Source organism: Equus przewalskii, chromosome 18 (assembly GCF_037783145.1).
Source record: "Equus przewalskii isolate Varuska chromosome 18, EquPr2, whole genome shotgun sequence".
NCBI lineage: Eukaryota > Metazoa > Chordata > Mammalia > Perissodactyla > Equidae > Equus > Equus przewalskii.
In genome coordinates, this window is record NC_091848.1 from 39,430,927 (window position 1) to 39,457,671 (window position 26,745).

Below are 26,745 nucleotides of genomic sequence, written 5' to 3' on the forward strand. Positions count from 1 at the left end.
GGGCTGTGAAACTGTTCTGTATGATACTATAATAGTGGATACATGTCATTATACATTTGTCAAAATCCATATAATGTACAACACCGATAGTGAACCCTAATGTAAACTACTGACTTTAGGTAACAATGATGTATCAATGTAGGTTCATCAGTTGTAACAAATGTACCACTCTGGTGTGAGTTGTTAACAGTGGGGGAAGCTGTGTGTATGTGAAAGCAAAGGGTATACAGGAAATCTCTTGTACTTTCTAATTTTGCTGTGAACCTGAAACTTCTCTAAAAAAGAAAGGCTATTAAAAAATCAAAAGTGAAAAAAAACCCCAGTAAACAAAAAATCCTCACAGCCTGAGGCCCAATGTCACTTTCTAGGTCTGCAGTCTTGCCCTACAAGATCCCTCTGTGATGACCCAGCATGTGATGAGTAACAGGGACCTGCAAACCTGCTACTGCTACTGTCTCTGTTAGTGTCCCCCAGTAAATCCTGACCCAGTTGTTATTATGTAAGATACAATACCAGATTATTCACATTATCATTTCTTCCATGATTGGTTAATGACTTAGAAATGTACTTTTTAATTTCTAAATGGAGAGGTTGGAGTTTCTTCTAATTAAATTGCCGTATGCTCAAAGAATGCTGTTTGTGTGTTGTTGATTCAGAGTTTGTTAAGATTTGCTACGTGGTCATTATGTGCTTGAAAAGAATGTGTATTCTCTACCAGCTGGATGCAGAAATCTATATACTTCCACTGGATCAAACTCATTGACTGTGTAGTTAAGATCTTCTCTACCTGTAACAAATTTTTATCCATTTGACCTATCAGTTATTGAGTATTGTATTAAAATCTTCCATTATGATTATGTATTTGTTAAGTTTCCCCAAGAATTTTGTCAATTTTTACTTTGTACCTTTTGGGAATATGTTGTTAAATGTATACAAACTCAGAATTACATCTTTCAGGTTTAATTGTTCCTTTTGTCCTTATCTAGTATACTTTTACTTCCAACAAAGTGTTTTGCCTTAAAGTTTAATTTGACAGATATTAATATAACTATGCCAGCTTCCTTCCTGTTTAAATAAAGGTTTTTGAGCAGCTGTCCCCATGGCCTAGTGGTTAAGTTCAGCACTCTCTTCTTTCATGGCCCAGGTTTGGTTCCCAGGTGCGGACATACACCACTCATTGGCGGCCATGCAGTGGTGGCAACCCACATACAAAATAGAGAAAGATTGGCACAGATGTTAGCTTAGGGTGAATCTTCCTTAGTGAAAAAAAAAAAGTGATGGATTTGAGGTCTTATTTTTTAAACACAGACTTTTGCAGCTATAAATTTTCCTCTAAGCACTGATTTAACTTCATCCAATGTTTTCGCATGTTGTGTTTTTGTTGTCATTCACCTTTATTTCCTAATTTTCCTTGAGATTTCTTTTTCTTATTTGTATTTCCATTTGTTATTGTTATTTAGGCGTGTCTGTATATTTGTAAATTTCACAAATTTCCTGAATTTTCTTCTGCTATTGATTTCTAATTTTGTTCCATTGTGTTTGGAGAACAAACTTTATATAATTTCAATCCTTTTAAATTCATTATTTTGTGGCCTCAAATGCCTTTTATTCAAAGTATTTCCTATGTCCTTTATTCAAGTTTTGAAGTTTCCCCTACAGAGGTCTTAATTTTCTTAGTTAATTCCAAAAACTTTATATTTTTCATTGGGAGGTACTTATTTTATGTGTTTAATATCGGTTTTGAGAAATGCTGTTAATTTTGTGGGTTAACATATAGCTGGAAAATTTGCTAAACTGTCATTCTAATGTTTGACTAATGATTTTGTCAGTTTTCCTAGGTGATCATCTCATCTTTAAAAATCTGTTTCATCTCTTCCTATGCCAGTTTTTGTATTTCTTACTACATATGGACTCATACTGTATTAAAACTAATGGTGATAGAGATTTCCCCTTGCATTTTGACTGAAAATACCCTTTAGAAAGCCACGGACCTAAAGATTGGAAATAAAATGTAAGTTTATAGCCTTCTCACATTAAAACTGAATGACCCTTAAAGGCTTTTGACACTTTAAAAAAATCTAAGATATTTTTGGGAAGATGGGATTTTGGAGTCTCATTGGCCACTAAAGGACTAAGAAGCCTTCTCCCCAGGGATAGTTGTGGGCCTGATTGTGTAGTACTGAGTTATACTTGGAAAAAACTTTAGTTTTTACATTTCCATGGAAATCAAAGTGACACCAACCCAGATATTCAGGTTAAGAAGCAGATAAAGGAAAGAAAAGAGGCATATACAAGAGGCAAGAAGATCCTTTTTCTATACAATCTGGTATTTATTAGTACTTTAATCAAAGAACTCCAAAGTCCACCATACTGGAAGGGTTCTGGAATTCTAGAACCCCTCTTAGACTGTTGATTGCAAAATGCTGGCTTGTCATACTGGACCAGGTTTGCCCAGGGGATAGACCTACTCCTAGACCAGCAAAGATGCTAAGAGAGGAACTCTGTTCTTCCAGCTGGGGCCTTGTGGGCGAGAGATACCAATACAGATACTGAAAAGAAGAGCTGGATATCTCATCTTCATCAGGAAAACTATACAGTTTCATGATTTGGGCTATGTCATAGGCATCAGAGTACAAGGCAGGAACTGAGGCCACTAGTCTCTCCAACTGAAGATCCTGCATTTGGACATCTCTTGTGGGACTCTCAGTGATGATCGAGTCCCAGGCCCATGGGAAGGGCCTAAGGGCTGAGGTGGAAGGAGCTACAGAAATCGGAAACTGCAGGAAACAAAAGAACAAGGACTGCTTGATGCTGTGGGTGAGTTGGGCACCGTCTTGGCTGGAAGGATCTGGTTTTGTTGCTTTAGTGATTGCTGTTGTTGCTGCTGCTGCTTCCTCAGTTTGAATTGCCCGTTCCTGAACCAAGTCTGGGAGTAGAGGAAGAGGGGAGATTATGGTTTGTTAATGGATAAGGAGTTTGAGGCTTCTGCCGGGTGAAAAAAGCCAGATTATAACCCTCATGCCCTCTTTAAGTCACCATGACACTGAGTTTTGAGAGCGCAGAGATAGGCACGAATGGAGTTAGTAGGAGGGACAGTGAGGGATTGGCACTGGGACCACAGAGAAGGAACAAGGAAAGAAAGGGGGATGTTTCAGAGGTTGTGCTGGGGATTCAGAGAAAGGGTCCTGAATTCTAAAGAGAAGCTAGTTCCAGGATCTAGGGAAAGGTCGGGAATTTGAAGTGAAGGCTTTTCAAGATTATTTTAGAAGCCCACTACAGGGGAGAATACTCCAACAAAACATTTGGGGCCTTAGCAGACTCAGAGGTTGGGGGGAGTTATTTGTCTGTTGGTAGTGCTGTGAATAACAGACTGCAGGGTTTTCCTTGAGAGGACCCTAAACAAGGAGTCTGTCTGGATGACAGTCCTTCCTCTATTTGGGCTCTATAGTACAAGACCTCTAGAATTCTAATTCCAGTTATACTAGTTGTTATCTCTGTGACCCAGTCACTTTGCCCCTGAACCTCACTTTTCCTCATCTTTTAAACTAGATGATAGTGAGGCCAATATATGCCCAGTTCAGTACTAGCACACAGTGAGTACTCAATAAATGAAATGTTATTATTGTGTTATGGAGGGAATTTCCAGGCTGAATAGTAGAATGTGGTTTGGATGGCATACCAAGCACTTCTCTCAGGGGATTAGACAGACCTTTACTGTAGACCCCGGTAGGTTGAGTTTCAAAGCCAATTCCTTCTGGAGATTTTTATCTGGAAACATGGTGGCTAAACAGAGCCTCCAACTCTTCATGCTGTCTGTGAGTGAATGAGGTGCATTCTTGGTGCTACTTCTATGTTGCTGTAGAGAAGAGATAGTGGGGAGGTGGTTACACTAACACTACCCTCTACCCAAACACCCCAGAACACCACAGCTGTGAATCTTCTATGACTTTCCTCCAGCCAGGTTTGGAATCCAGGAACAACAAGATCCTAGGTCTTGACTCTGGGAAGCTAAGCCCTATGTAACAGTGCTCTGTCCTCTGTTTTCTGAGATTTAGTTTGTCCCTGCTCAGAAATGTTACCTCTTCACTTTTCTCCGTACTCAATCTCTTCACTCTGGAAACTAGCTCCCCTGAGTTTCAGTTTGCCCTGCACTGACCCTCAGTGCAAACCCTTTTCTCTGGTGCTCAGCCTACCTACCCTACCTCTCCTCAGGACAGTGGACAGTAGCTTTGCTCTTCTTTTTCACACTTTGTTTCTTTTAGAAAATGGGAAGAAACCCCATATTCCTGAACCTGAATAGAGCACACTCTTCAAAATGGGTTTCCTCTCTTCACTTATTTATTCAGGAACCTGGTCTATCTTGTCTGGCAAATGGGTTTTTCCTTTTCCAGACTTTCTGAAGCTCTGTTCACTCCTCTGGGAAAACGTTCATAAGAAATGAGACATAACTAAATATGTGGAGATGACTTGAAAATTTATAGAACATTTAAAAAAATGGCAATGTAGAGAAATACGAAAATTTCCAAGAAAATACAATTACCAAAATTTGCTAAAGAAGAACTGCAGACCCGAAAAGACTAATAACAACACAAAAATATAGGTAAGTTATAGAATTCAAGGCAATGCTGTGTCAATTTTCCTGTTATATGCTCATTTCAATAAAAGGGGGAAGGGTCTTTTCCCCATTTACCCACATATTGGACCACAATATTTCCGCGTGGTATTGTGATTTATAATAAATGTATATTTTGGTCTTCATCCATGGCTCTGGGCTCACAGCTCCCCATGCCCTTGGAATTTCTTAAGTGATAAGAGCAATGGGAGCATCTTTTGTTATAATATTTGGTTTCTTGTCCTTAGTTCCTGAAATCGCTTCAGAGCCATAAAGGTGAAATAGGTGTCTTGTTATTCCTAACGAGCCCCTTTCCACCACAGCTGGGTTTATGTTAACCAAGTGACTTTTGGAAATCCCCTAAAGATGGGGGACTGGTTGCCAGAGGAACCAACCCTGATTAGAAGGTTGGAACTTTCAGTCCCATCGTCGGATTTCCTGGGAGGGAAGTGGGGCTGGAGCAGTTGAGTCAATCATCAATGGGCAATGATTTAATCAATCGTGCCTGTGTAATGATGTCTCCATAAAAACCCAGAATGAGGGGGTTCAGGGAGCTTCCAGGTTGGTGAACCAGAACACACCCCCGTGGCACCATGCTTGGCACCACGCTTCTCACAGACAGAAGCTCCTTTGTTCGGTACCTCACCCTTCGTATCTCTTCATCTGGCTGTTGATTCATATCTTTTAATATCCTTGGTAATAAACTGGTAATCTAGTGAGCAAACTGGTTTCCTGAGTTCTGTGAGCCACTCTAGCAAATTAATTAAACCCAAAGAGGGGGTCATGGGAACCTCTGATTTATAGCCAGTCAATCAGAAGCACAGGTGACAACCTGGACTTGCCATTGACATCTGAAGCGGGGGCAGTCTTGTGGGATTGAGCCCTTAAACTGTGGAATCTGATGCTATCTCCAGGTAGGTAGTGTCAGAATTGAGCTGAATTGTAGGGCACCCAGCTGGTGTTGGAGAACTGCTTGGTGTGGGGAAAAAACCCGAACATCGAAATTGGCGTCAGAATCGTATCCTACCTTGGAAAAGGGTTTTTCTATATTTCTATCTCCCTATGCTTCAGTCCTTTTCTCCTAGAAAAATGTTCTCACTTGCCCCATATCTTCTGTCCTCAGCTTATCTATAATAATTTTGTCAAGCATGGGCCAAAGTCACTTGACCTTGATATGAAATTTATAACTTCCCCTTTTATAATGGGAACATGTTTTGAATAGATTTTTGAAAAGAAGATAGAACAATCAATCGCTGATTTAAAACAAATGCAAAATATAATTATAGGGCCCATGAGAAGAGGGCAACAGTGGAGTAGGGAGGGCAAAGGAGAGTTATACTTACTGGGATCAGCTGGATCCTGTGGTATCAAGTTCATGCTGGAATCATCCAAGTTGATAAAAAGGTCTGGCTGGGGATTATCTGGGGCCATTCCATTCATCAGGGATTCTGAAATCTGAGATGGAAAGCCTATGAGAAAGGGGGAAACTGATGGAGTCATTCATTCACTGGAAAGCAATCTTTTCAAGGGGCATGGTCTTGCTCTAAGGACCTCAGGCAAATGAAGTTAACCTCTGGAGCCTCTACCTCAGCTGAAAAACGCTTCACACTTTGTACCATAGGAAAACATTCCAGATGTCTTAGCCAAAAATGAAATTTTGGGAATATTAAAAGAGATCGTATGTAAATATCTTTGTGACTCAGAGTAGGAGGTATTTCTTTATGAGATTGTTGAAACAGTCTATACATGAAAAGATGGATAAATTAGACAATTAGACTAGATCAAGTGACCCTAGATTTCTCATCAGAAACTAAGGAAGGCAGTGGAACAAAATCTTTAAAGTGTTGGAAAAAAACTGTTAATTCAGAATTCTGTATCCTGAGAAAATATCCTTCAAAAGTGAAGGTGAAATGATGACATTCTCAGATGAAGGGAAACTATGAGAATCCATGGCCAGTAATCATGTTCTATAGAAATGTTAAAGGAAATTTTTCAGACTGAAGGGAAATGATATAAGATGGAAAACTGGAACTTTGGAAATGAAAGAAGAGCCACAGGAATAGTAAATGTCTGGTTAAATATAATAGACTAATTTTCTCTTAAGTTATTTGAAATATATATGAATATTAAAAATAAAAATTATCACATCATCTAGTGGGGGTTTTTTTCTTTTTCTTTTGCCATAATTACAGATTCACAGGAAGTTACAAAGAAACAATGTATAGGGAGGTCCTGTTCACCCTTCACCCCACCTCCCCGAGTGGCAACATCTTGCATAACTGTAGTACCCTATCAAAGCCAGGAAAATGACATTGGTACAATCCATAAAGCTTATTCAGATTTCGCCAACAGCATTGCCCAACTTAGACTGGATGGTGGGTGGTCTAGGATACTTCTGCTCGACCTTCTCTTCTTCACTAGGGGTCAGATTTGTGTCATGGTCTGATAGCTCTCCCAGCCTCCTCTGACTCCCTCTGAATTTTCTCTCTCTGGCATTTCCCTTAATAAAATCCTTGCAGGTTTAATCCTATCTTGACATTTTCTTCTTAGAGGACCCAGACTAGCGTACCCTATTTTTTGTGTTGCCAGTTAATTCATCCTGGAAAATGGGATTCAGTCTGAGCCAAAGGCACTTGGGATTCATTTGAATGTTGTAACTGTCCCTCCTTTGAGGATGGCTGTGGGTCCCCCAGAATTGGGGGTCAGACTAGAGGGCAGGCAGACGGTCGTTGTACTCACTGTGATCAACTTGGTCTTGTTGTATCGTGTCAATGCTATAATCACTCATGTGGATATGAGAGTGGGTCTGGCGAGTCCCAGGGGCTCCTCTGTTCATCTGGGCACCAGAGAGCTGCATTGGTAGGTCTGTGGAATAGATTGGTGGGGGCGTTGTGTGTAAGGAGTGATGAGCTCATTCATTTCTGTGAATGCAAAGTATTCAAGGCCACTGGGTTTGAATCCCAGGTCACTCAAATAGTACCTCTGTGAATTTAAAGAAAAAGTGACTTGACCTCTATAAGCTGTTGTTCCTGCTGAAAAATAATTATAATTTCTACTTCACAAGGCCATAGTGAGGATTCACTAAGAGCCTATTGGTAACTATCAGTAAATCACAAAGCCTGTTGCAATGTAACGCTCAAGGGATGGAGACTCTTGTTATTTAGAAAAGCGATTCAGACCGTGTAACTGTACTGCTGAGAACCCTTCCATGACTCTCCAGTGCAGGTGGGATAAATCCCACATTCTCACGGACCCTGGCCTAGGGAGCCTTATAGGAACAGGCAGTGCTGCCCTTAGACCTGGGCAAAAGCAGCCCTTGTCTTAAGTCCCTTCATTGAGTTCCACACCTCTTAAACTTTAATAGGTATACAAATCACCTAGGGATCTCGTTAAAATGCATATTCTGATTCAGTAGGTCTGGGGTAAGGCTTGAGATCCTGCAGTTCCAACAAGCTCCCAGGTGATGCTGATATTACTGATCTGCAAATAAGACTTTGAGTAACAAGACCTTAAAAGGGCCTCTCTCAGCTCTCTCTGTATGTGCCACTCCCCTCTGGGCATGGAGTCTGCAGGACAAAAGTGTCATGACCACCTGAACTATCTGTCCACCTCTAAATCATACTCCCTGTACCAGAGAACACAGGCTTTTTTGCCAAATGGCCCCAGGCCTGCGTAGCCTCTTCCCTGAATTCATCCTCCTGAGGGGAGAACATACTGTCAGTGTGCACCCACCCTGGCCCGAGGGGTGACTGTTGGTCAAGGGATGTCAACAGAGCCTTGACCTTATGGAGGCAGACAGGAGTGAGAATGAGGGTGGAAGGGCTGGGGCTAGCTCTCCCTCCATTGCTGCATTCTGCTGTGGAACTTCAAAAACCTAAGAATTTGAAATTTGAATTTCAACTTCTAGGAAGATATATTTGTCAAGATGGGCAGGTAGAACATATTTTACTTAAGAGTTTGATAGCTTGATTTACAACTTTTAAATACTTAAGATATATGGCAGTCTGCCTCTATTTGTATTCTTGTCACGGAAATGTTAGGCACCTGTTGAGCTCTCCCCTCTTCTTCTTGGCTCTCTGTGTTCTGGCCACACTAGACTTCCTTCAATTCTTTGAACAAATCATGAGCCTCCTGTTTCTAGGTATTTGCATGTGCTCATCCCCCCTATTTATCTCCCACTTAACACCTAGTCGACACCTGCTCGCCTGTCTTTTCTCAGTTTAAACAGCACTAACTTGCAGAAGTTATCCTCTTCCCCACTTCACCATGTTCCATGTTCTCTTATCTCTTTCTTAGCACCATGTTCTTTTCCTTCTAAAAGCAATTTTATTTACCCACTTATTTATTTGCTCCAGTTACTGTTCCTTTATTTCACCTTTGGAAACAATTGGCTATGAGGAGTTGATGTGTCAGTGGGAGGAGAATATAGATTAGAAAAGAGTTTATGAGCGAGAGGAGAGAGGAAGGGAGAATGGGGGAGAAATAGTGGGGCAAAAGAGAGAGAGAGACAAAGAGCGGCAATTACTCTGAAAGTTTGGATGACATAGCGTAAGTTCTCAAAGAGTGCTCTGGAGGTCCTTGGATATCCCTGAAATCTTTTCAGGAGTTTCCTGAGGTCAAGTTGTTTTCATAATACTATTAAGATGTTATTATAGTTTTTAACTCTCATTCTATCATGAACATACAGTGGAATACAGTTACAAGAGCTTCATAACTCAGTAAACCAATATTTTGCAAATGACCAGTGTATGATGTTACAAAACCACGCATGGGTAAAAGATCCACTCAGAATGGGTTTTAATGTGACACATTATGAAAAGTTCACTGATATAATTTCAAATTTCACATAGCAATTAATCTTTAAGAAATTACTGCTTGTTGAGATTGTTTTGTAGTTTCAGAGAATATCCACAATCATCACAAAGGCTATTAGAATCCTTTTTTCTTTTCTAACACCATATCTGCATAAGGCCAGATTTCAACATAATCTGCATGAGGCCACTTTCAACAAAAACAATATATCACAAAAGATACATGTAAAAGCAGAAGAGAATTCCGCTGACTATTAAGCCAGACAAAGTTACTATAATGTAAAACAATGACATTCTTCTCACTCATTTTTTTCTTTTTGGTGGAAAATATAGTTAACATGTAATGCATTTATCATTTGATTTTGAAATGAATAAATACTTTTTAATTTCTCAATTTTAAATCTAATGTGGTAAAGGTCTATAGATATAAACTACAGAAACCAAAGGTCTTTGGAGTCCTCAATAAATTTTAAGAACTTAAAGAGGTTGAGAGCAAAAGTTTGAAAAGCAGTAATAGAAGCAGGCCAGGGCCTGGCGTTTAACTGAAGAGAAATTAGACTCAGCTAAGCATTTGCTCTTCAATATAATCCTCAGAATAAATGCAGTAATACAATGATGCAGTAACATACAATAAAAACATTTTATGTTATACAATATAATAATAAAATTACATTTGGACATTTTTCCATGTGTCAGACATCAAAGTGCTTCATACATGTGATTCATTTAATCCTCATCAAACACAGGGGGTAAAGGACAGTTGTTATCATCCTCTTACAGATGAAGAGAAGTAGGCTCGTAAAGTTTGGGCAGCTAGAGTAGTGTAACAGGGAATGAATCAGGTCTTACTGACTCCTGCATGTACATCTAACCCCCCATCCCCTTTCCCAGGAAGGGCTTTGAGAGTCTATAGCTTAAACTAGCATTTTTTTTTTAACACATTAAACTCTGTATATATATATATATTTTTTTTTTAAAGATTGGCACCTGAGATAACATCTATTGCCAATCTTCTTTTTTTCTTTTTCTTCTTCTCCTCAAAGCCCCTCAGTACATAGTTGCATATTCTAGTTGTGAGTGCCTCTGGTTGTGTTATATGGGACACCACCTGAGCATGGCCTGATGAGCGGTGTCATGTCCTTGTCCGGGATCCCAACCGGCAAAACCCTGGGCCGCCCAAGTGGAGCGCCGAACTTAACAACTCTGCCATGGGGCCGGCCTCTAAAGTAGCATATTAAACAAACAAGTATATGTTTCAACTGGACTCAGGAGTTTTCCCTGATCAGGGCTGTGGAGAGCACAAGATGGAATTGCCAGCAAGGGCATTGCATTTACTCAGCAGATATTCATTGTGTGCCTCTCACAAATGGGCACTTATGTAAGTCTGGTGATTCTGCAATGAACAAAACAAGCAAAAACTGCTGCCATGATGGAGTTTCTAACGGTGGATATTCTAATGAGGATTTGCAAAGGCCAGGCCAGCACAGACTGGGGAAGTTTGGGAGCCCTGCAAAGCAGACACTACCCCTCAGGAGGCAATCAGACCTTCTGATCTTCCTTCCATTCTCAGTTTGCAACCCTCTCTCTATCATCTCCCTCTGGTGGGAATGGAGCTGAGTGATTTGCATCCTTTAATCTTGCTCCTTTGATCTTTTGAACCCTTTTTGACCACTTAAACCTCACATTCTAGATCCCATTGTTCCTCCCTCCCCTCTCCGTGCTTACCTGTCCTGAATCCACTTGCAGTGGCCATTTTCAAGCCTGCTTGATGTGTCTCTCTGGAAAGGCAGTTTCTTTAGTGTGTTCTTATGTGAAACATGGTGTATTTAAATGTAATTTTTGATACAATCAGACCCTTGCACCACCCAGACACACCTATAATGGCCTACCCTTCATTCTTCATTCAATCATTTATTCATCCAATAAAGGTATGCTAAAAGACTAATATAACTATTGGTGGAAATAGAGTCATTATTCTTTTTGTACTCAAAGTCTCTACCTTTGGCCAACCATTTAAGCTGGTTCCTGTGTCCTTTCGATACCACCACATAGTTACTTTTACACTTGGTTATTTAAAGTTATAGGTGAGTCTCTTTAAAACAGCAATGCCATCTGAGAATTTTAACGCGGATTAAATCCACTTATGTTCGATAGGATAATGATTAGTAATATATTTGAACAGATTTCTACTTCCTTATCTTTGTGGGGCCTTCCCCCCAACTTTTCCTGCCTTCTGTTGGAATGGTTGCACTTTATTCTCTCCCCTCTCCCACAACAGTATGTCAGTTATATGCAAGATTTAAAGTTACCATTAATTTTTTCATATACATACTTGATTTAAAAAAATAAAAAATCCATCAGTTTCTCTAAGCTTCTCCCAAACCATAAAATGCTCTTTGGAGTTTTAACAGTGAATTCTCCACCTTCAATCTTTCATGTTATATTTGTCTACTATTTTAGATCAAACTTGCTTTCATCCCCCTAAAAGTAGTCATCATTATTTTTTGTCATAAATATTTATTTAGATTTAACCATCTGTTTATCAAGTTCTTTGGTCATCATTGCTTCTTTCATCCTCCTACTTCTTCTTGGGCACAGTTTTATTCTCTCTAAAGTGGAATCATTAGTAGTTCTTTTAGTGATGGTCTATCAATTGTAAACAGTTTCAAACTTTCTTTGCCTGAAAACATACTTATTACATTGTCAATCTTGCATAATAGGTTAGATGAGGATAGAACTCTTTTATTTGAGAAGTCTGCTGACAGTCAAAATTATCCCTCTGTAGGTGATCTTTCTCGACTTTCTAGTTGCCTTTAAAAGATTTGTGCTTTGTCATAGTCTATATTTTTACCTCCAAGTGTTAAGGTAAGATTTGTTCTTACTTATCTTATCCATGACTCACCACATGTCTTCAATCTAAACACTCTTGAATTGCTTCAATTATGGACATTTCCGAGCCATGGACATTATCTCTTTGAATATGTTCTTTCTTTATCTCTACTAGCTTCTTCTGGAATTCCCATTAGATTTATAGACCTTCCTACTCTATTCTTTATATTTTTTAACTGCTCTCATCTTCTTAACTTTCTGAGCTGCAGCTTGTTTAGTCATGGTACTAAAAGTCTGATATATATATTTTATCACTCTGGCTGATGCTTTTCATTGACCTTTAATTTTGTTTGGGGTGTCCACCCACCCCTGCCACCATTTTCCTCAAACTGATCACAGTCTTACTTATTCACCCATTTGTTTGTTTTTTCATTCATTTATTCATCATTTTTCCCCCCAATTTCATATATTTATTTACTCGCTTATTGAGGTATAATTGACATGTAATATTATATTAGTTGCAGGTGTACAATGTAATGATTCAATATTTGAATATATTGCAAAATGATCACCACAATAAGACTAACTAACATCTGACACTATACATTGTTACAAAATTTTTTTTTGTGATGGGAACTTTTAAGATTTATTCTGTCAGCAACTTTCAAATATGCAATACAGTATTATTATTAACTATAGTCAACATGCTGTACATTATTCATCACTTATGTATTGAATGCCTACTGGGCAACAAGCACTGTTCTGGCATGTGGGGGGAGTTAATTATGACTGTAATAGACTTGACTCCTGCTTCAGACCACAGTAGCAACCATCGCCTTGTTGGACTACGCTTCTCTGGACTGAGAGGGCGACTCTGACACTGGCCCTTCCCACTCCTCCCATCAGCTAGCCCAGAGGGCATAGGTCCTGGACTAAACCATAGATTTAGAAACAGAAGACTAGACTCACACTCTGCAGCCTACCAAAGAAAGAAGAAGGAAACTCACCATATGACAAAAGAAGTGTACCCAGAGTAAGCAAAAATATAAAGCAATAGACAATAGGAAAGAAAATATTTAAGCATTAAAAAGTCAACCTAGGAAATGGGACAATGATTGGCAGGTGTTCCAGAAAGAGAGAACATAGTACAGAGAAATCTCATAGTTTATCCCAACATCTCTTTCAGTCTCTCTTATTTCCTCTCAGTATCTTACTCTCTTTTTCAATGTCTCTCACCTATCTATTATCTACCAATTTCTGTTATTCCTGTCATTCACTTGCACTCCTTACCTATTTGTTTCTCCCTTCCCTTCCCCCTCTCCTCTATTCCTCTTCTTTTCTCCTTTCTCTCTCTGAATCTCTTTCTTTTTATTTTTTTTCTTTTTTCCCCTATGTGCCCCTTTACCCCTTTCACCCTCCCTCCACTCCTTTTCCCTCTGGTAACCACCAATCTGTTCTCCATATCTGTGTTTGTTTGTTTGTTTTTCTTCCACATATGAGTGAAATCATATGGTATTTGTCTTTCTCCGTCTGACTTAATTCACTTAGCATAATACCCTCAAGGTCCACCCATGTGGTCACAAACGGCATGATTTCATTTTTCTTATGGCTGAGTAGTATTCCATTGTGTATAGACAGCACATCTTCTTTATCCATTTGTCCATTGATGGGCACCTAGGTTGTTTCCAAGTCTTGGCCATTGTGAATAATGCTGCAATGAACATAGGGGTGCATATATCCTTTTGAATTAACATTTTCATGTTCTTTAGATAAATTCCCAGGAGTGGAATAGCTGGATCATATGGTAGTTCTATTTTTAATTTTTTGAGGAATCTCCTTAGTGTTTTTGATAGTGGCTACACGAGTTTGCATTCTCACCAGCAGTATATTGAATCTCTTTCAAAAGTCAATTTCTGTCTCTCATACTGTCTCATTTTCTCAATAATGGAGGGGGCACCACCTTATTATGTCAGGTGGTGGGGAAGACCCAGTTCTCCACTCAGCCTCCCTTGACACTGCCACGGAAGACGAGCGGTGTGGAGGAGAAGGGAGGGCAGGACCTTATTATAGCTGGGTCGGGGCAGAAGGTTAGGGTCCCCACTAGGCTTCTGTTGAGTCCACCCTGGCTAGGAAGGGGAGCACACACGCACCCCTGACTAGTCCTGCATCTGTGACGCTCCACCAAAGAAGCTCACTATAAGCAAATCCTCCCACCCATTTTTCCTGTTTGTTGCTGCTGACTTGGGGAAATTTTGTCTAAATAAAAAAAGAGATTAGAAAAAGAGTTGAGTGTATCAAAGAGAAAAAGTAGTATCTAGAGAAATCCTTAGAATCCATAAGGGCTGATCTAAAATCTGTGCCTCCAAAGACCCAAATGGCAGCCCTGGAGTGCTTGCTTAGGTGTGCTCTGGCTTCCCACCCACCCCCAAACCAAGCAGGAGGTTGTTCCCCCAGGGCTCCTTCTGATAACTTTTCCCTGTCAAAGTACTCACCCCTCTCGCCATCTAATCAAAGGCTGTTTCTGCTCCAAAAACCACATCCTTCGGATTCACAGCCTCACCAGATAGCCCTCTTCCTCAGAGTGTCTGCTTGGTGTTTACTACACAAGCAGTCAGAACTTTTACCACGTGAGAAGTGGGAGAACAGCCTGTAGATGAATTTGGAAGATGTCACTGTGTTCTTTACAGATTCAATTAAATTAGTCTCTTTTCAGGCATTCACTGTTTAGTTTTACCATCTTGAAGTTGGCTTTCTGACGTTTTAACCTAGACCTTTGAAGTTATTTCAATTTTGCTTCCATCCCCATCCGTAAGTAAACTATTTCTACTAGTTCTTTGGGTCACTGTGGAGAAATAGGTCTTTTTCAGAGTTCCTTGTTAATTGAAACCGTTTATTAAAACTTCCTGACTGAAGCCACCTGAACTCAAGTCTACCTCAGCCCTTGGATTATACGAGTGGTTCTCAATTCCAGCAGCATATTAGGAACATCTGGGGAGCTTTTCAGTCATACCAGGGCCTAGAGGCCATCCCAGACCACTTATGCCAGAATCTCTGGGAGTAGAATAGTATTTTTAAAGGTCCCCAGGGGATTTTAATGTGCAGCCCCTGGACTTGTTCCAGTTGAGAACCACTGAACTTCAAACACAAACCCCTCTTAATTAGCATCTCCTTTATTCTGAACACATTAGACTCAATCAGCACCACTCATCCCATATTTCTGACCTTGTATATTTTCCGGCTCTTACTTTTTTGCAAATCACTTCCACTCACGTGAAAAGCACGGAGTTTACTCAGTCTGGGTAGATGATTCTGTTTTAGTCAATTCACAAATGTGGTTTGTGTAAATTTTATTTTTCCACATGCCTTCTGCAATTTCAATGGAAAAATCACTCTTCATTATTTGTGCAAGTTACTAAAATAATCAGATGACATCTTGGAATGTACATCAATTGTTATTTGAGTTTGCTTCTGCTTTTGGCAATATTAGACTGAACAAGAAACCACTTCTAGTAAAGCACCTTTTCCCTAAAATGCTGGATGTTATATAAAAAAAATACATCTTTTAAAATTCATGACTAAAACTGGTAAAATCAGAGAATTCCTTGTGGGATAGAAATGTCAAATAATCAGATGATCAATGTAAAGAAGTAAGTGAAACACTAGAACCAAAGTTTTCCATGGTGATGTCTGCTGATCCCTGGTGGTCTAGAGCATGGATTTTAATGGATAATGTGTTCTGGGGGTTAGGAGTCTGGGGTTCATAACAGGGTGAGAGGTAAGATCTCATATCTCCTGTATAAAGCAAAAACCCAAGAAGGGCAGCATCCTCAGCAAGTAAAGCAGAGAAATGTCTGTCCTGCAGATTGAGATGGTGAGGCTGGAAACCTGTCCAAATCTGGTTCTGGATGTCTAACATCATTCTACTACTTCTGTATCTTAAAACAATGCTAACCCAGAGATTAAGTTTGATGTAGTTCAGAATTAATATGTCTCCCAGGTAACTGACAGAAATCTGTGCAAATTTTTTTTCTAGATGACTTTAACTCAGACTTTGAAGAATTACCACAGATAAAATTCCAAGGAACATAAGCTCAGACACAATTAAAAGACAGACGGGAAATACTTCTGGTATGTTAGTATTAGTTATTATGGTAACTGTTAGCATAAAAAAATTCTTTAGGCTCCAGACCTCACTCCTCCAGGGAGGGCTGCGGACGTTGGGGTGGCTCCCACCTGGCTGGCTGAGAAATTCCGCTGCTCCCGAAGTCCCCCAGTACATAGTTGTATATTCTAGTTCTGAGTGCCTCTGGCTGTGTTATGTGGGACACCACCTCAGCTTGGCCGGATGGGCAGTGCCATGTCCGTGCCTAGGATCTGAATCGGCAGAACCCTGGGCCACCAAAGCGGAGAGTGTGAACTTGACCACTCAGCCATGGGGCAGGCCCCTCTTTGGAGATTTTATAGCATTTGCACACAGTATTCAGACTTCTTCAAGCAACCCCTCTTACTGATCGTCACCTTTATTTTGCTGACTGGTTTCTCCTTGAAGTCTTTGATTTCCTGAGTTCCCTACACTGGATGGGGTGGCCCTCTCTAGTGCTCCCATTGTACTTATCATGTGATTTTAAAAATTGAAGTTACCAGCTCACTTCTGTCTCCCTGATGATGTGTGCTACCAGGAATTGGTTTATCATCATCATTGTGATCTCAGCTCCAATTTCTATGTTCAACCCTTAATCAGTAACTGGAAAATATTGGTTGAATGAATAAATAATCTTTGATCCCTCAAAAAAATTCTTTAATATTTTTGAGAAGTAGAATTCTGTATTTTCTAAGAGTTTTTAAAAATTAGAAATAGATGTTGAATGTTTGAAATAAATTGTAAAGTTTAAAATATTCTCTAGTCTTCTTAGTAGGATGATATAAACCATTCCTTGCAATTCCTTCCTAATCATTTTCCTCATTTGGTTATAGCTCACCTAATAAAAATAGAATAACTTTGTGAGAGATTTCTTTGGTTTATTTTTTTTTCCCATAAAAACCTGGATTTATCTTGGGAGCAATATTAGAACAGTTATATATCACTTCTTCTTTTTTTTTTTTTTTTTTGCTGTGGAAGATTAGCCCTGAGCTAACATCTGTGCCAATCGTCCTCCACTTTATACGTGGGTCACTGCCACAGCATGGCCGACAAATGGTGTAGGTCCATGCCCAGGACTGAACCTGCAAACCCAGGCCACCAAAGTGGAATGTGCTGAACTTAACCACTATGCCACAGGGCCAGCCCCTGTATCACTTTCTTTGAATAGTACTTTTTATGTGGTGGGCACTGTTCTAAGCACTCTACACATAATTCATTTATTTAGTGCTCATAATAACCAAATAGGTTGTTACTATTATTATCCTCCTCATCTAGATGAAAAAAAGGAAGCACAAAGGGGTTAAGCAAGTTGCCCAAGATCATACAGCTATTAAGTCCTCAAACCTAGCCTGACTGGCTTCAGAGTGCACTCCTGACCCTTATGCTATATGGCATCCATAAAATTCTTCCATGACTACGATCTAAATTAAGATCCCTTTTATTTCTTTGATAGCACTCTGTTCATTTCTGCCTGAGCATTAGTACAACTTAAAATTATTAATTAATTTGATGTTTGTCTCCTTCTCTAAGCTCTTTCTCTTTGAGAGCGGGAGCCATTTTCATGCTATTTCCCTTCCATATACCTAGCACCTAGCACACAGTAGATGCTCAACAGTTGAGTGAACGAATGCATAAAGGGTAACTAGGAAAAATATTTACTTCACGGAGTAATGTCTCCATCTTGTGGAATTTTAGAATATTGTCGCTCAAAAAAATGTTTTCATAAGGTAGGTTTTCACAGGAGAATTGATTCTCAAGGGCTATTTCTCAGACTTGTATTAGAGTCTTTTTTTTATTGGACTGGTAATTAACAGGCTGCAGTTTATGTCCAGAATTCATTGGATTCAACCTTGCCAAAAGCTAGAGCACAGGTCCTTTAATAAGTTCTTGGCTGAGGACGATCATTCAGGCCCCTTCTTTGCAGCATTCATACAGCTATCTAAGGAGTCCATGGGCCAGCAGCCCCCGACTCTCATCATATATTCCTCACAGTGTGTGATGGCTAACGTAGAAATTGTGTACAGAAATAGCCTCTGTCCTACCATCACACACTATGAGAGAGGGGCAGATTAGGCTCCATTGGAAATCTCAGGTTTTACTCGTTTAATGTTTTGCACGCATAATCTGTAATAATTAAAAAAATACTAATATGTTAAGAAGTTACTTCCCTGATCTACCTATTATAGGTAGCTTATTTTACGAAATTAACAAAACTTGCTATTCAAACTCGAAATAGATAAAAAGAAAAAGGACATGTTTAGGCCAGTCTGATTATAAACGCAGATTCTATAGGGAGAGCCTTTTTTTTTTCTTCCCTCTTTTAATCTAGGCCCAACTCTGGTTTTCTCACTCTAACCAACGATTGACGTGAAAGGCGGGTAGTCTAAGACGCCCCGGCGACAGCGAGAGCCGCTCCTTCCCTAGGATTCTATGGTTCTCAGGTTACTCTCCCCATTGAAAACTCTATGGTTCCGGGGCGAGCTAGGAGGCCTGAGTTTGAAAACCGTGGCGGGAAGATGGCGGCTCCACCTGTCACCAGGCCCGGTTTCCCGCGACAGGGAGGACGCTGGGACTGTGGCTTTCCCTGAACTGCCAAGAAGAGTTCGCGATGAATCTTGCACGCTGGAGTGGGAAACGGCGGCGTTCAGCATCAGGCTCCGACTCCTTCTCGGGAAGCGCCGGTGACAGCAGTGACAGCCCCCGGCTGCCCTCGGGGCCGGTGCTGAGCCCACCTCCGGGCCTGGGCCGCAGCTTGAAGGACCGCGGCTGCCCTCCGGCCGGAGCTGCAGGTACTCCCAGGCACTCTGGGCGGCGGCGGGCGAGGTGGGCAGCTCAGCCGGGCCGCACGTCGGGAGGTGTCCTCACCGCGCGGAGTGGCCTGTTCGCGCGGCTTACTCGGCCTCTACTCCCCTTCTCAGTTTGTGACTCGGGCCTGGGGCGGCAGGTCACTTTCTGTTCGGAAAGGTGTGCTTTCAGCCCATACTCAGCGACCGCCTGGTAGTAACATTCAAGTGGTTTCTGGGTCTTTCGACCTTTACAGCAACAGTTTCCTACTTGGCCAAATCTCATCGCCTGCAGGGGCCTCTCTCCTAGTAGTGCCCAGTGCTTCTTACAGATCCTTGTATGGGATGTGCGTTGTGTCCGGGTGTGCTTTCAAGAGCCTCCTTCCATCACATAGGAATTCCGGACATAGTGGAGGGCTACCTACTGAAGTCAAATGTTAGAACTGAGTTCAACTGTTAATTCCTTTTTTCTTTTTTCCTGAAAGGGGAAGGGGAATGCAAGCAGACAGTTCCTGAGGATCAAATGGACAAGCTGCTCTTGGCAAACTGGGGACTTCCTACAGCGGTTCTGGAGAAATATCACAGTTTTGGTGTAAAAAAGATGTTTGAATGGCAGGCAGAGTGCCTTTTGCTTGGACAAGTCCTGGAAGGAAAGAATTTAGTCTATTCAGGTATTCAAATTTGTGCAAATTAATTTCTCTACTGTTTTAAAGACATTATGAATGTAAAGGATACTCGAGGTAGTTATGATTTTTTTAAAAGGTGGATGAGGCAGTGCTTTATAACTAGAGAAAGTATTAAAATAATATGTATGTTTAAATTATTCAAATTGCATTACATGGCTGAGAGGAAAAGGCAAGAAAAATAACTTAGAAAGCAAGGCAAACAAGAACTTACTCTGCCAGCCATTCCTCTGAACAAACATATCCCAGAGTGAGTGTGCAATGGGAGATGTAACTGCTCTTCCCTCAGTTGATCTCCGTTGCTTTTCGGTGTGTGAACATTATACTTTATAGGTTTATAAATTGATCTGCTTGTACAGGATTGTATACACAAACAATACGTAATGTACTTTATGGAAGATTTATGTGGGCTTTCAAGAGCAACTCTGACGTACATACTTTTTAACCTTTTTACTATATTGACTTTAGAAACTACTCGTTTGGTAAGATGCACTTTGTATCCATTTTCTCTGAAATTGTGAGTCATCCAGATTCTTTATTATGGCTGCAAAAAGTAATTGGACAATTAACTTATCAGTAGATATAAGTTCAGGCTAGGGAATCAGACTAGTTGAGTTACACTGGCTCGTAACCTTGCAAGTTACTAGACAGTGCTTAGAACAGTTTTTGACATATAGAAAATACATAGTAAATGCTAACTAGTGGCAGTGGTAGAATGATCTGACCATTTCAATTGCTTAAACCAAAACTTGGGGACCATTCACAACTCTGGTCACCAGCACACTTCAGTTAGCACCATGTCCAGTTTCTGTTACCTCAGATGTCGTGATTCTGACTACTTCTCCCTGTTTTTAGCTCTTTTACCTAGTTTACTATCATCTTTCTTCCACATCATGCTCCCTATCATCTTAGTTTTTGCAGTAGCTTTATATGTTTATCTTTTCTCTCTGGTGTTGCTCTGCTACTGCAGCCAAAGTGATCTTTATAAAGTACAAGTATGAGCTTGTCATTCCTTTTCATAAAACTCACTACTTATTCTGCATAGCTTTCAAGATAAATTCTAAAACTCCTTACACGGTGGGATTATAAAACTCTTTCATGTGGCACATTTATCGCTCTTCATTCACTCCCCTCCTTGTTTTATATGTCAGGCTTACTAAATTACTGTCATCTGAACATACCGGGCTTTCCTCCAGGCCTTTGCCCATGCTATTTTTTTTGCTTAGCATTCCTTTCCTCTTCCCTTCTCACCTTCCTTCTCATAAGTTCTGTTTCCTTTCCGTAAACTTTCTTACAGCTCCTTTCCTTCAACTTCTATTATAGTTCCTATCACAGTGTATGAAAGTTGTTCGTTTTCTTCCTCAAAGCAGAGGTTTTAACCATTCATTACTTAACGGAAAGGATCTTTAGGTACAAGCTAGGTACTCAATACTATTCATCATTTATTGCTGATAAAAAGATTTATTTAATAATTCTCTATATTCACTGTGAGACTATCTAGAGAGCTAGTTTAAAGTCAGGGACATTTAAGAGTGTAAACTTTTCAATCCTAGTTGGGGCCTTAATGGTAGGTTAATCTTAGGCTCTGCAGTTACTGGATATGTTTTAAAACATTTATTAATGCAGTATATCAAATATTACTTCTTTTTGTGATAACCTTGTGGGATAACATGTTTTTAGCTCCTACAAGTGCTGGGAAGACTCTTGTTGCTGAGTTACTTATTTTGAAGCGAGTTTTGGAAATGCGGAAGAAAGCTTTGTTTATTCTGCCCTTTGTCTCTGTGGCTAAAGAGAAGAAATACTATCTCCAGGTAATGTTCTTGTACTAATTTTGAAATTGTGATAAGGCCCATTATTGGCAGCTGTGGCTTTATTCATTTGAAATAGAATTATAAAAGCAAGTGAAAAATAAAGTTTCTTTTATTGCATCCCAATGTAGCTTTAAAAGTTTACCATTTATGAAGGGAAACTTTTTTATTATTGCATAAAGGAGAAAGAGCCATCAAATCAAAAGAGTAATTGGTGAAAGTTGTGTTAAAATTTATAAACTTTTCCTTAGGAAGTAAAGAGAATACTTCAATTAGCATGTAAGCATGCAAATTAAGAATGAGCATTTTAACTGAATAGTAGGATAGACTGAAGCATGGAAAAGAAAGAGTGTTTAAGGAAGCATGTCCCATCCCAACTGAGGGCCATTTGGGAACATTTATGGGATGGAGAACAAGATCCATTTGTGCTTAGGTAAAGCTCCAGGCCTGTGATCTGTTCCTCTGTTCTGCAAAAACGAATGATAACATTTTTCATTTGTGTGATACTCACTTTTAAGGCATTTTTACAAATACAATGTTTCATTAAGTAGAATAAATTTATTATTGTGATTTCTGCAGTGAAAAAATGTGCTGTGGAATGGCAAGATTATTGTACTGTGGTTCAAAAAATGTGGGTTCTAGCCCCACTTTTGCCACTGACTATGTCTTCAGGCCAGGCACATAATCTGCTGGGCCTCAGTTTTTTCCTTGATAAAATGAGGATGTTAACCCTAGTACTGTGGGTTAATTCAGAAGCGTTTTATTGAATGAACAGCTCTAAAATTCTATGGTTCTACAAATCTTTTTAACAATTATTTCAGAGGCCAAATAGCCAACAAAGCTGATCCTATATGGTAACAACCTATCAACTTAGACCAAAGTAACAAAATGGTGAAAGGATCCTTTTTATTGAGAAGGTATGTTAGTTAAAAGTTGAACTAAAAAAAATTAACATCAAAGTCCCACTGCATTTGACTTTTGAAAACTTTTCATCCATTATATGAAAAATTAGTGGGATAATGAGAATATTTTCCTCATGAAGTATAAATTTATTTCTTAAAGTGTTACATTAGTGTTAAAGAAAGAGCTAGGTTTTTGCTTATTAGATTAAAAATGTTAGTGCTTAATGTAGTTTTTTTCCAATTTTCTATAAATAGCTGTTAGAACTGCTTTGATTGTTAAATGCTATCATTAAAATGGCATACTTAATTTTATTTGACTCTATCTTAACAGAAAATCTCTGTACTGAGTTTTGTCAATTCTAAGCTTCTTATTTTTAGTATATGATTCTAAAAAGAACCAGCATGTGCTGGTCAGGAACAACTAACAGTAATCTGATGAATGTCTTTAGATACTTATGTCTGTGTTCTAGGATAGAACCAGTCTACAATTATGAATTTCAAATATTTTCACCTATATTGTTCATTTTTACTCAATTCAGAGTCTGTTTCAGGAAGTAGGAATAAAAGTAGACGGTTATATGGGCAGTACCTCTCCAACAGGGCCTTTCTCTTCCTTGGATATTGCTGTCTGCACAATTGAGAGAGCCAATGGTCTGGTCAATCGCCTCATAGAGGAAAATAAGATGGATCTGTTAGGTAAGAAAATTAGGAAATAAGGAAATACTTTCTATTGTTATTTTTACTGGAATGGAGTGGAGCAGTTGTGATTTCTACATGTCTCATGTTTTTTTCTCTTGTTTCTTATCTACTTCTGGAGGAGAATTGGCATCTGTAATGTTAGGAACTCTGTGTGAAAAAAAAAAAGTTTTTGTGTTCTGCTGCTGTTATTGACTCTTCTTGTATTTTTGCACTTTACAAAACATAGAAGATATCCTTGAGCCCTCAAATCATTTTTCGTTGCTTCTTTCCTGTCTAAACTTTACCAGGAATAGAAGGAAGCATGCTAGGGCTGGATCTACTGTCTCCCTAATTAGTGTATATGTTTATTCATTACCATATTCTAGTGCTATGGTATCTAGATTAGGCCTGTACCCAGAGGCTACCATTTAGCAGGGAAATGTAGGGAGCTACAGAAACTGACACTGTATTTGAACTTGAGACTCTAAGAACATTTTCTACTTTAATGCTTTTTTTTTTTTTTTACCACTTATGAAAGCCCACTATGTAGAGGTATCAACAGGAAGAAAATAGTTGTAGCAGCAACAGAAGCATCAAGAGGATCAGTTCGCTCCTCATTAACATCCTGGTGAACTTAAATAGTAAAATTGGGGTAGGGTATGGTAGGGGTGGAGAGTGAAATCAAAGATTAATAAGACATGAGCTCTGCTCTATAAAGCTTGGAAAGAGAAATCACATTCATCAATTTCTATCAGAATTGTCTTATTGTGACCCTATTGGACTTTAAATATCTTGGGTATTGCAATAGAATCTTATCAAGTGTTATATCCAATATACCTAGTACAGTGCCTGGCACACTAAGTAGAAAAAATGTTTTATGAATGAATAAATGTGGAGATAACTCATCATACAGTATGATTTGGAGCTAGCTTACTGTTGAGGAAAAGGAGCATCATATGTCGTTAGGAAATAGTCTGAAAATTTGTGGAAGGGACACCAAGTACACGTGGAAACTATGATATTATGAAAAGTTTAACTAAAGAAGGCTTTGGTTGACACTAAATTTTCAGTAATTCTTGAGCATTATTCCAAGTGCATAGACTGGTTTGATTCTCCAAGTAGTGGAAAAGGAGATTATGATCATATTTATCCTTGTAGTAGGGTGACTCACTTAGCTTACCATAATTAAACCAAAACATCCCTTAAAAACATTTCTTTCTTCTTGATCTGATTCTGTTTTTCTAAGCAACTTTCTAACATCAGTAAGCTTGCCCTGGCCGTTTTCCCCATAGAAAAGTTAATACACTGAATGACTATCATAGATGTCTTTGATACCTCATTTTGTACATATATTTCTACAACGTTGCCCATTAAGAAGTGTCTAAGTAGCAAGAGGCAATTTTCGCGGAGTTCACCCAGAGTTAGTGAATCACTGGTTTTTAGATCTGTAATACATTGTAGTAGGACCTCTTTGATACCTGAAATATCTTGGAAAAGAATTGTCCATTAAATGGAACTTGAGTTTTGTTTTATGGTTAGAAATTTGCATCATCTGCAATGTATTATAATGACAGCTATTTACTGTATAAGATATAAGATATTAAGTGTTTTAAAATTCTTCTTGAGGGGGCTAACCTGGTAGTATAGTGGTTAAGTTGGCATGCTCTGCTTCAGTGGCCCAGGGGTTGCAGGTTTGGATCCTGGACGCAGACCTGTACACTGCTCAAGCCATGCTGTGGCGGTGTCCCACATTCTAAATAGAGGAAGACAGGCACAGAGGTTACCTCAGTGACAGTCTTCCTCAAGCAAAAAGAGAAAAATTGGCAATGAATATTAGCTCAGGGCCAATCTTCCTCACCAAAAAAACCCAAAAAACCTCTTGGAATTGTGAAATTCTGTAAAACCTAGTATCTGGAAAATCTCCTTAGGAATGGTGGTTGTGGATGAATTGCATATGCTGGGAGACTCTCATCGAGGGTATCTGCTGGAACTTTTGCTGACCAAAATTTGCTATATTACTCAGAAATCAGCATCTCGGTAAGTACCTGAGACATATATTTATATGTAAATAACTTTATATATTTATATATATGCACATATATTTAAATAACTGAGTTCCTGAAATTTCAAACAATGTTGAGAAAGTGTCTGCGAAAGTGCATAATAATTGTGAGTCCAATAAATTAAAGGAGAAGAAGAAGAAGAAGAAAAAAGGAGAATAGTACTTATTTAGAACAAACTCATGTACAGCAGTTCATTTTTGTTCCAAAAGAAGTATTTCAGGCTGAAATTGATTTTAGGTTATTTTGTAAACATTCTTAAGTTTCTGACTGCTCACCACTTTGTGACAGGATTTTAAAAGTCTAGTTTTTGTATTTGTCAGTTATACACACATTTAAGTAGTTAAGATTAATTTTGAAAAATATCATTTCCTAATTCCTCACTCCCAGAGGCAGCTACTTTCAGCTCTTACAGCTTTTTAAAATATTTATTTACAGTGGTATCTCTAAATGCAGTGACTTGAGTTTTTAGTTTTACACATTATATATTGACTTCTTACTATGGAAGATGAATATCTAGCTCTTTTTTATATTCTTTACTCACCCCACCAATCTCCTCCCCGAACTCCTACAGTGTCTTTTTATCCTCTCATCATCTTCCTATTCCTCAAATGTAGTTATGTCATAATTTTACTTAGATCAGTATTCAGTGTTACACTATTATGACTGTATAAATGCCATTGTCAATTGAGCCATGTAGTGATTATGGTTACTTTTACTTTCTAAATAACTTTTTGTTTTCAGTGAAATTAATAAATGTCTTTTTTGTTTGATGGCTTGCTTTTCTTGGTTTAGTTATCACTGATTTCTCCCTAGCCTCTTCCCCATTTATGTAAATCTCCACCCAAAATGTTTCAAAACATTTGCTATTCTACCAAATTCACTTCTTGAGGAAGTTTCTCCTAAAAGCTTTGGAGTTGTTCTAGTCTGGGTAGGTAATCTATATATGTGCTGCACAGCAGTTATCTTGGGATCTTTCTTTATCATAATCATTTGTTCTCATTGTTGTTTGCTTGAATCAGAGTCCCCTTTTTGGGATCACATGTCTTTCTCTTGATTTACTGCCTATTTTTAGCAGGGATATCTTCCAGGAAGTTCCACTTTATTTCAGTGTACAGGCTATAATGGGTATAAATGTTTTGAAAATTCACATCTGAAAATGCCTTGGAATTATTTTATAGATTATCCAGGTATGAAAGTCAAGATTTTAAATATTTTTGCTTTAGTGTTTTCAAGAGATTACTTCGTTTTCTCATTACTAATGAGAAATCCAATGCCATGCTGATTGTTCATCCTGTGTATAAATTTTTTTATTCTCTCTTGGAGTTTTTAGGAGCTCCTTTTCTTCCTCAGTGATATGAAATTTCACACTGACGTGTCTTGGTGTTGGTCTGTTTTCATTCATTGTGCTGGGTACTCAGTAGACTTTCAATCTGGG

The 26,745-nt window shown here is 39.1% G+C and overlaps 2 protein-coding genes across 2 annotated transcripts in view; one reads left to right on the forward strand and one right to left on the reverse strand.

Annotated features, from left to right (window-relative positions):
* The window catches only part of POLQ (DNA polymerase theta), a 119,795-nt gene that overhangs the window by 2,147 nt on the left and 90,903 nt on the right, over positions 1–26,745 (forward strand). Inside the window, exons 2-8 of the mRNA XM_008516178.2 lie at positions 1,830–2,817; positions 16,286–16,380; positions 18,723–19,182; positions 19,662–19,847; positions 21,540–21,670; positions 23,109–23,265; positions 25,176–25,284. Coding sequence (XP_008514400.2) covers positions 19,002–19,182; positions 19,662–19,847; positions 21,540–21,670; positions 23,109–23,265; positions 25,176–25,284 — 764 coding nt within the window. The 5' untranslated portion in view covers positions 1,830–2,817; positions 16,286–16,380; positions 18,723–19,001. The remainder of the gene's footprint in view (positions 1–1,829; positions 2,818–16,285; positions 16,381–18,722; positions 19,183–19,661; positions 19,848–21,539; positions 21,671–23,108; positions 23,266–25,175; positions 25,285–26,745) is intronic.
* Positions 2,315–7,469, reverse strand: ARGFX (arginine-fifty homeobox). The gene is given in 7 exon segments (XM_008516210.2): positions 2,315–2,731; positions 2,734–2,926; positions 3,710–3,782; positions 3,784–3,842; positions 5,118–5,293; positions 5,956–6,081; positions 7,352–7,469. Coding segments are annotated over 7 exon segments (1,131 nt in total). The 3' UTR covers positions 2,315–2,345.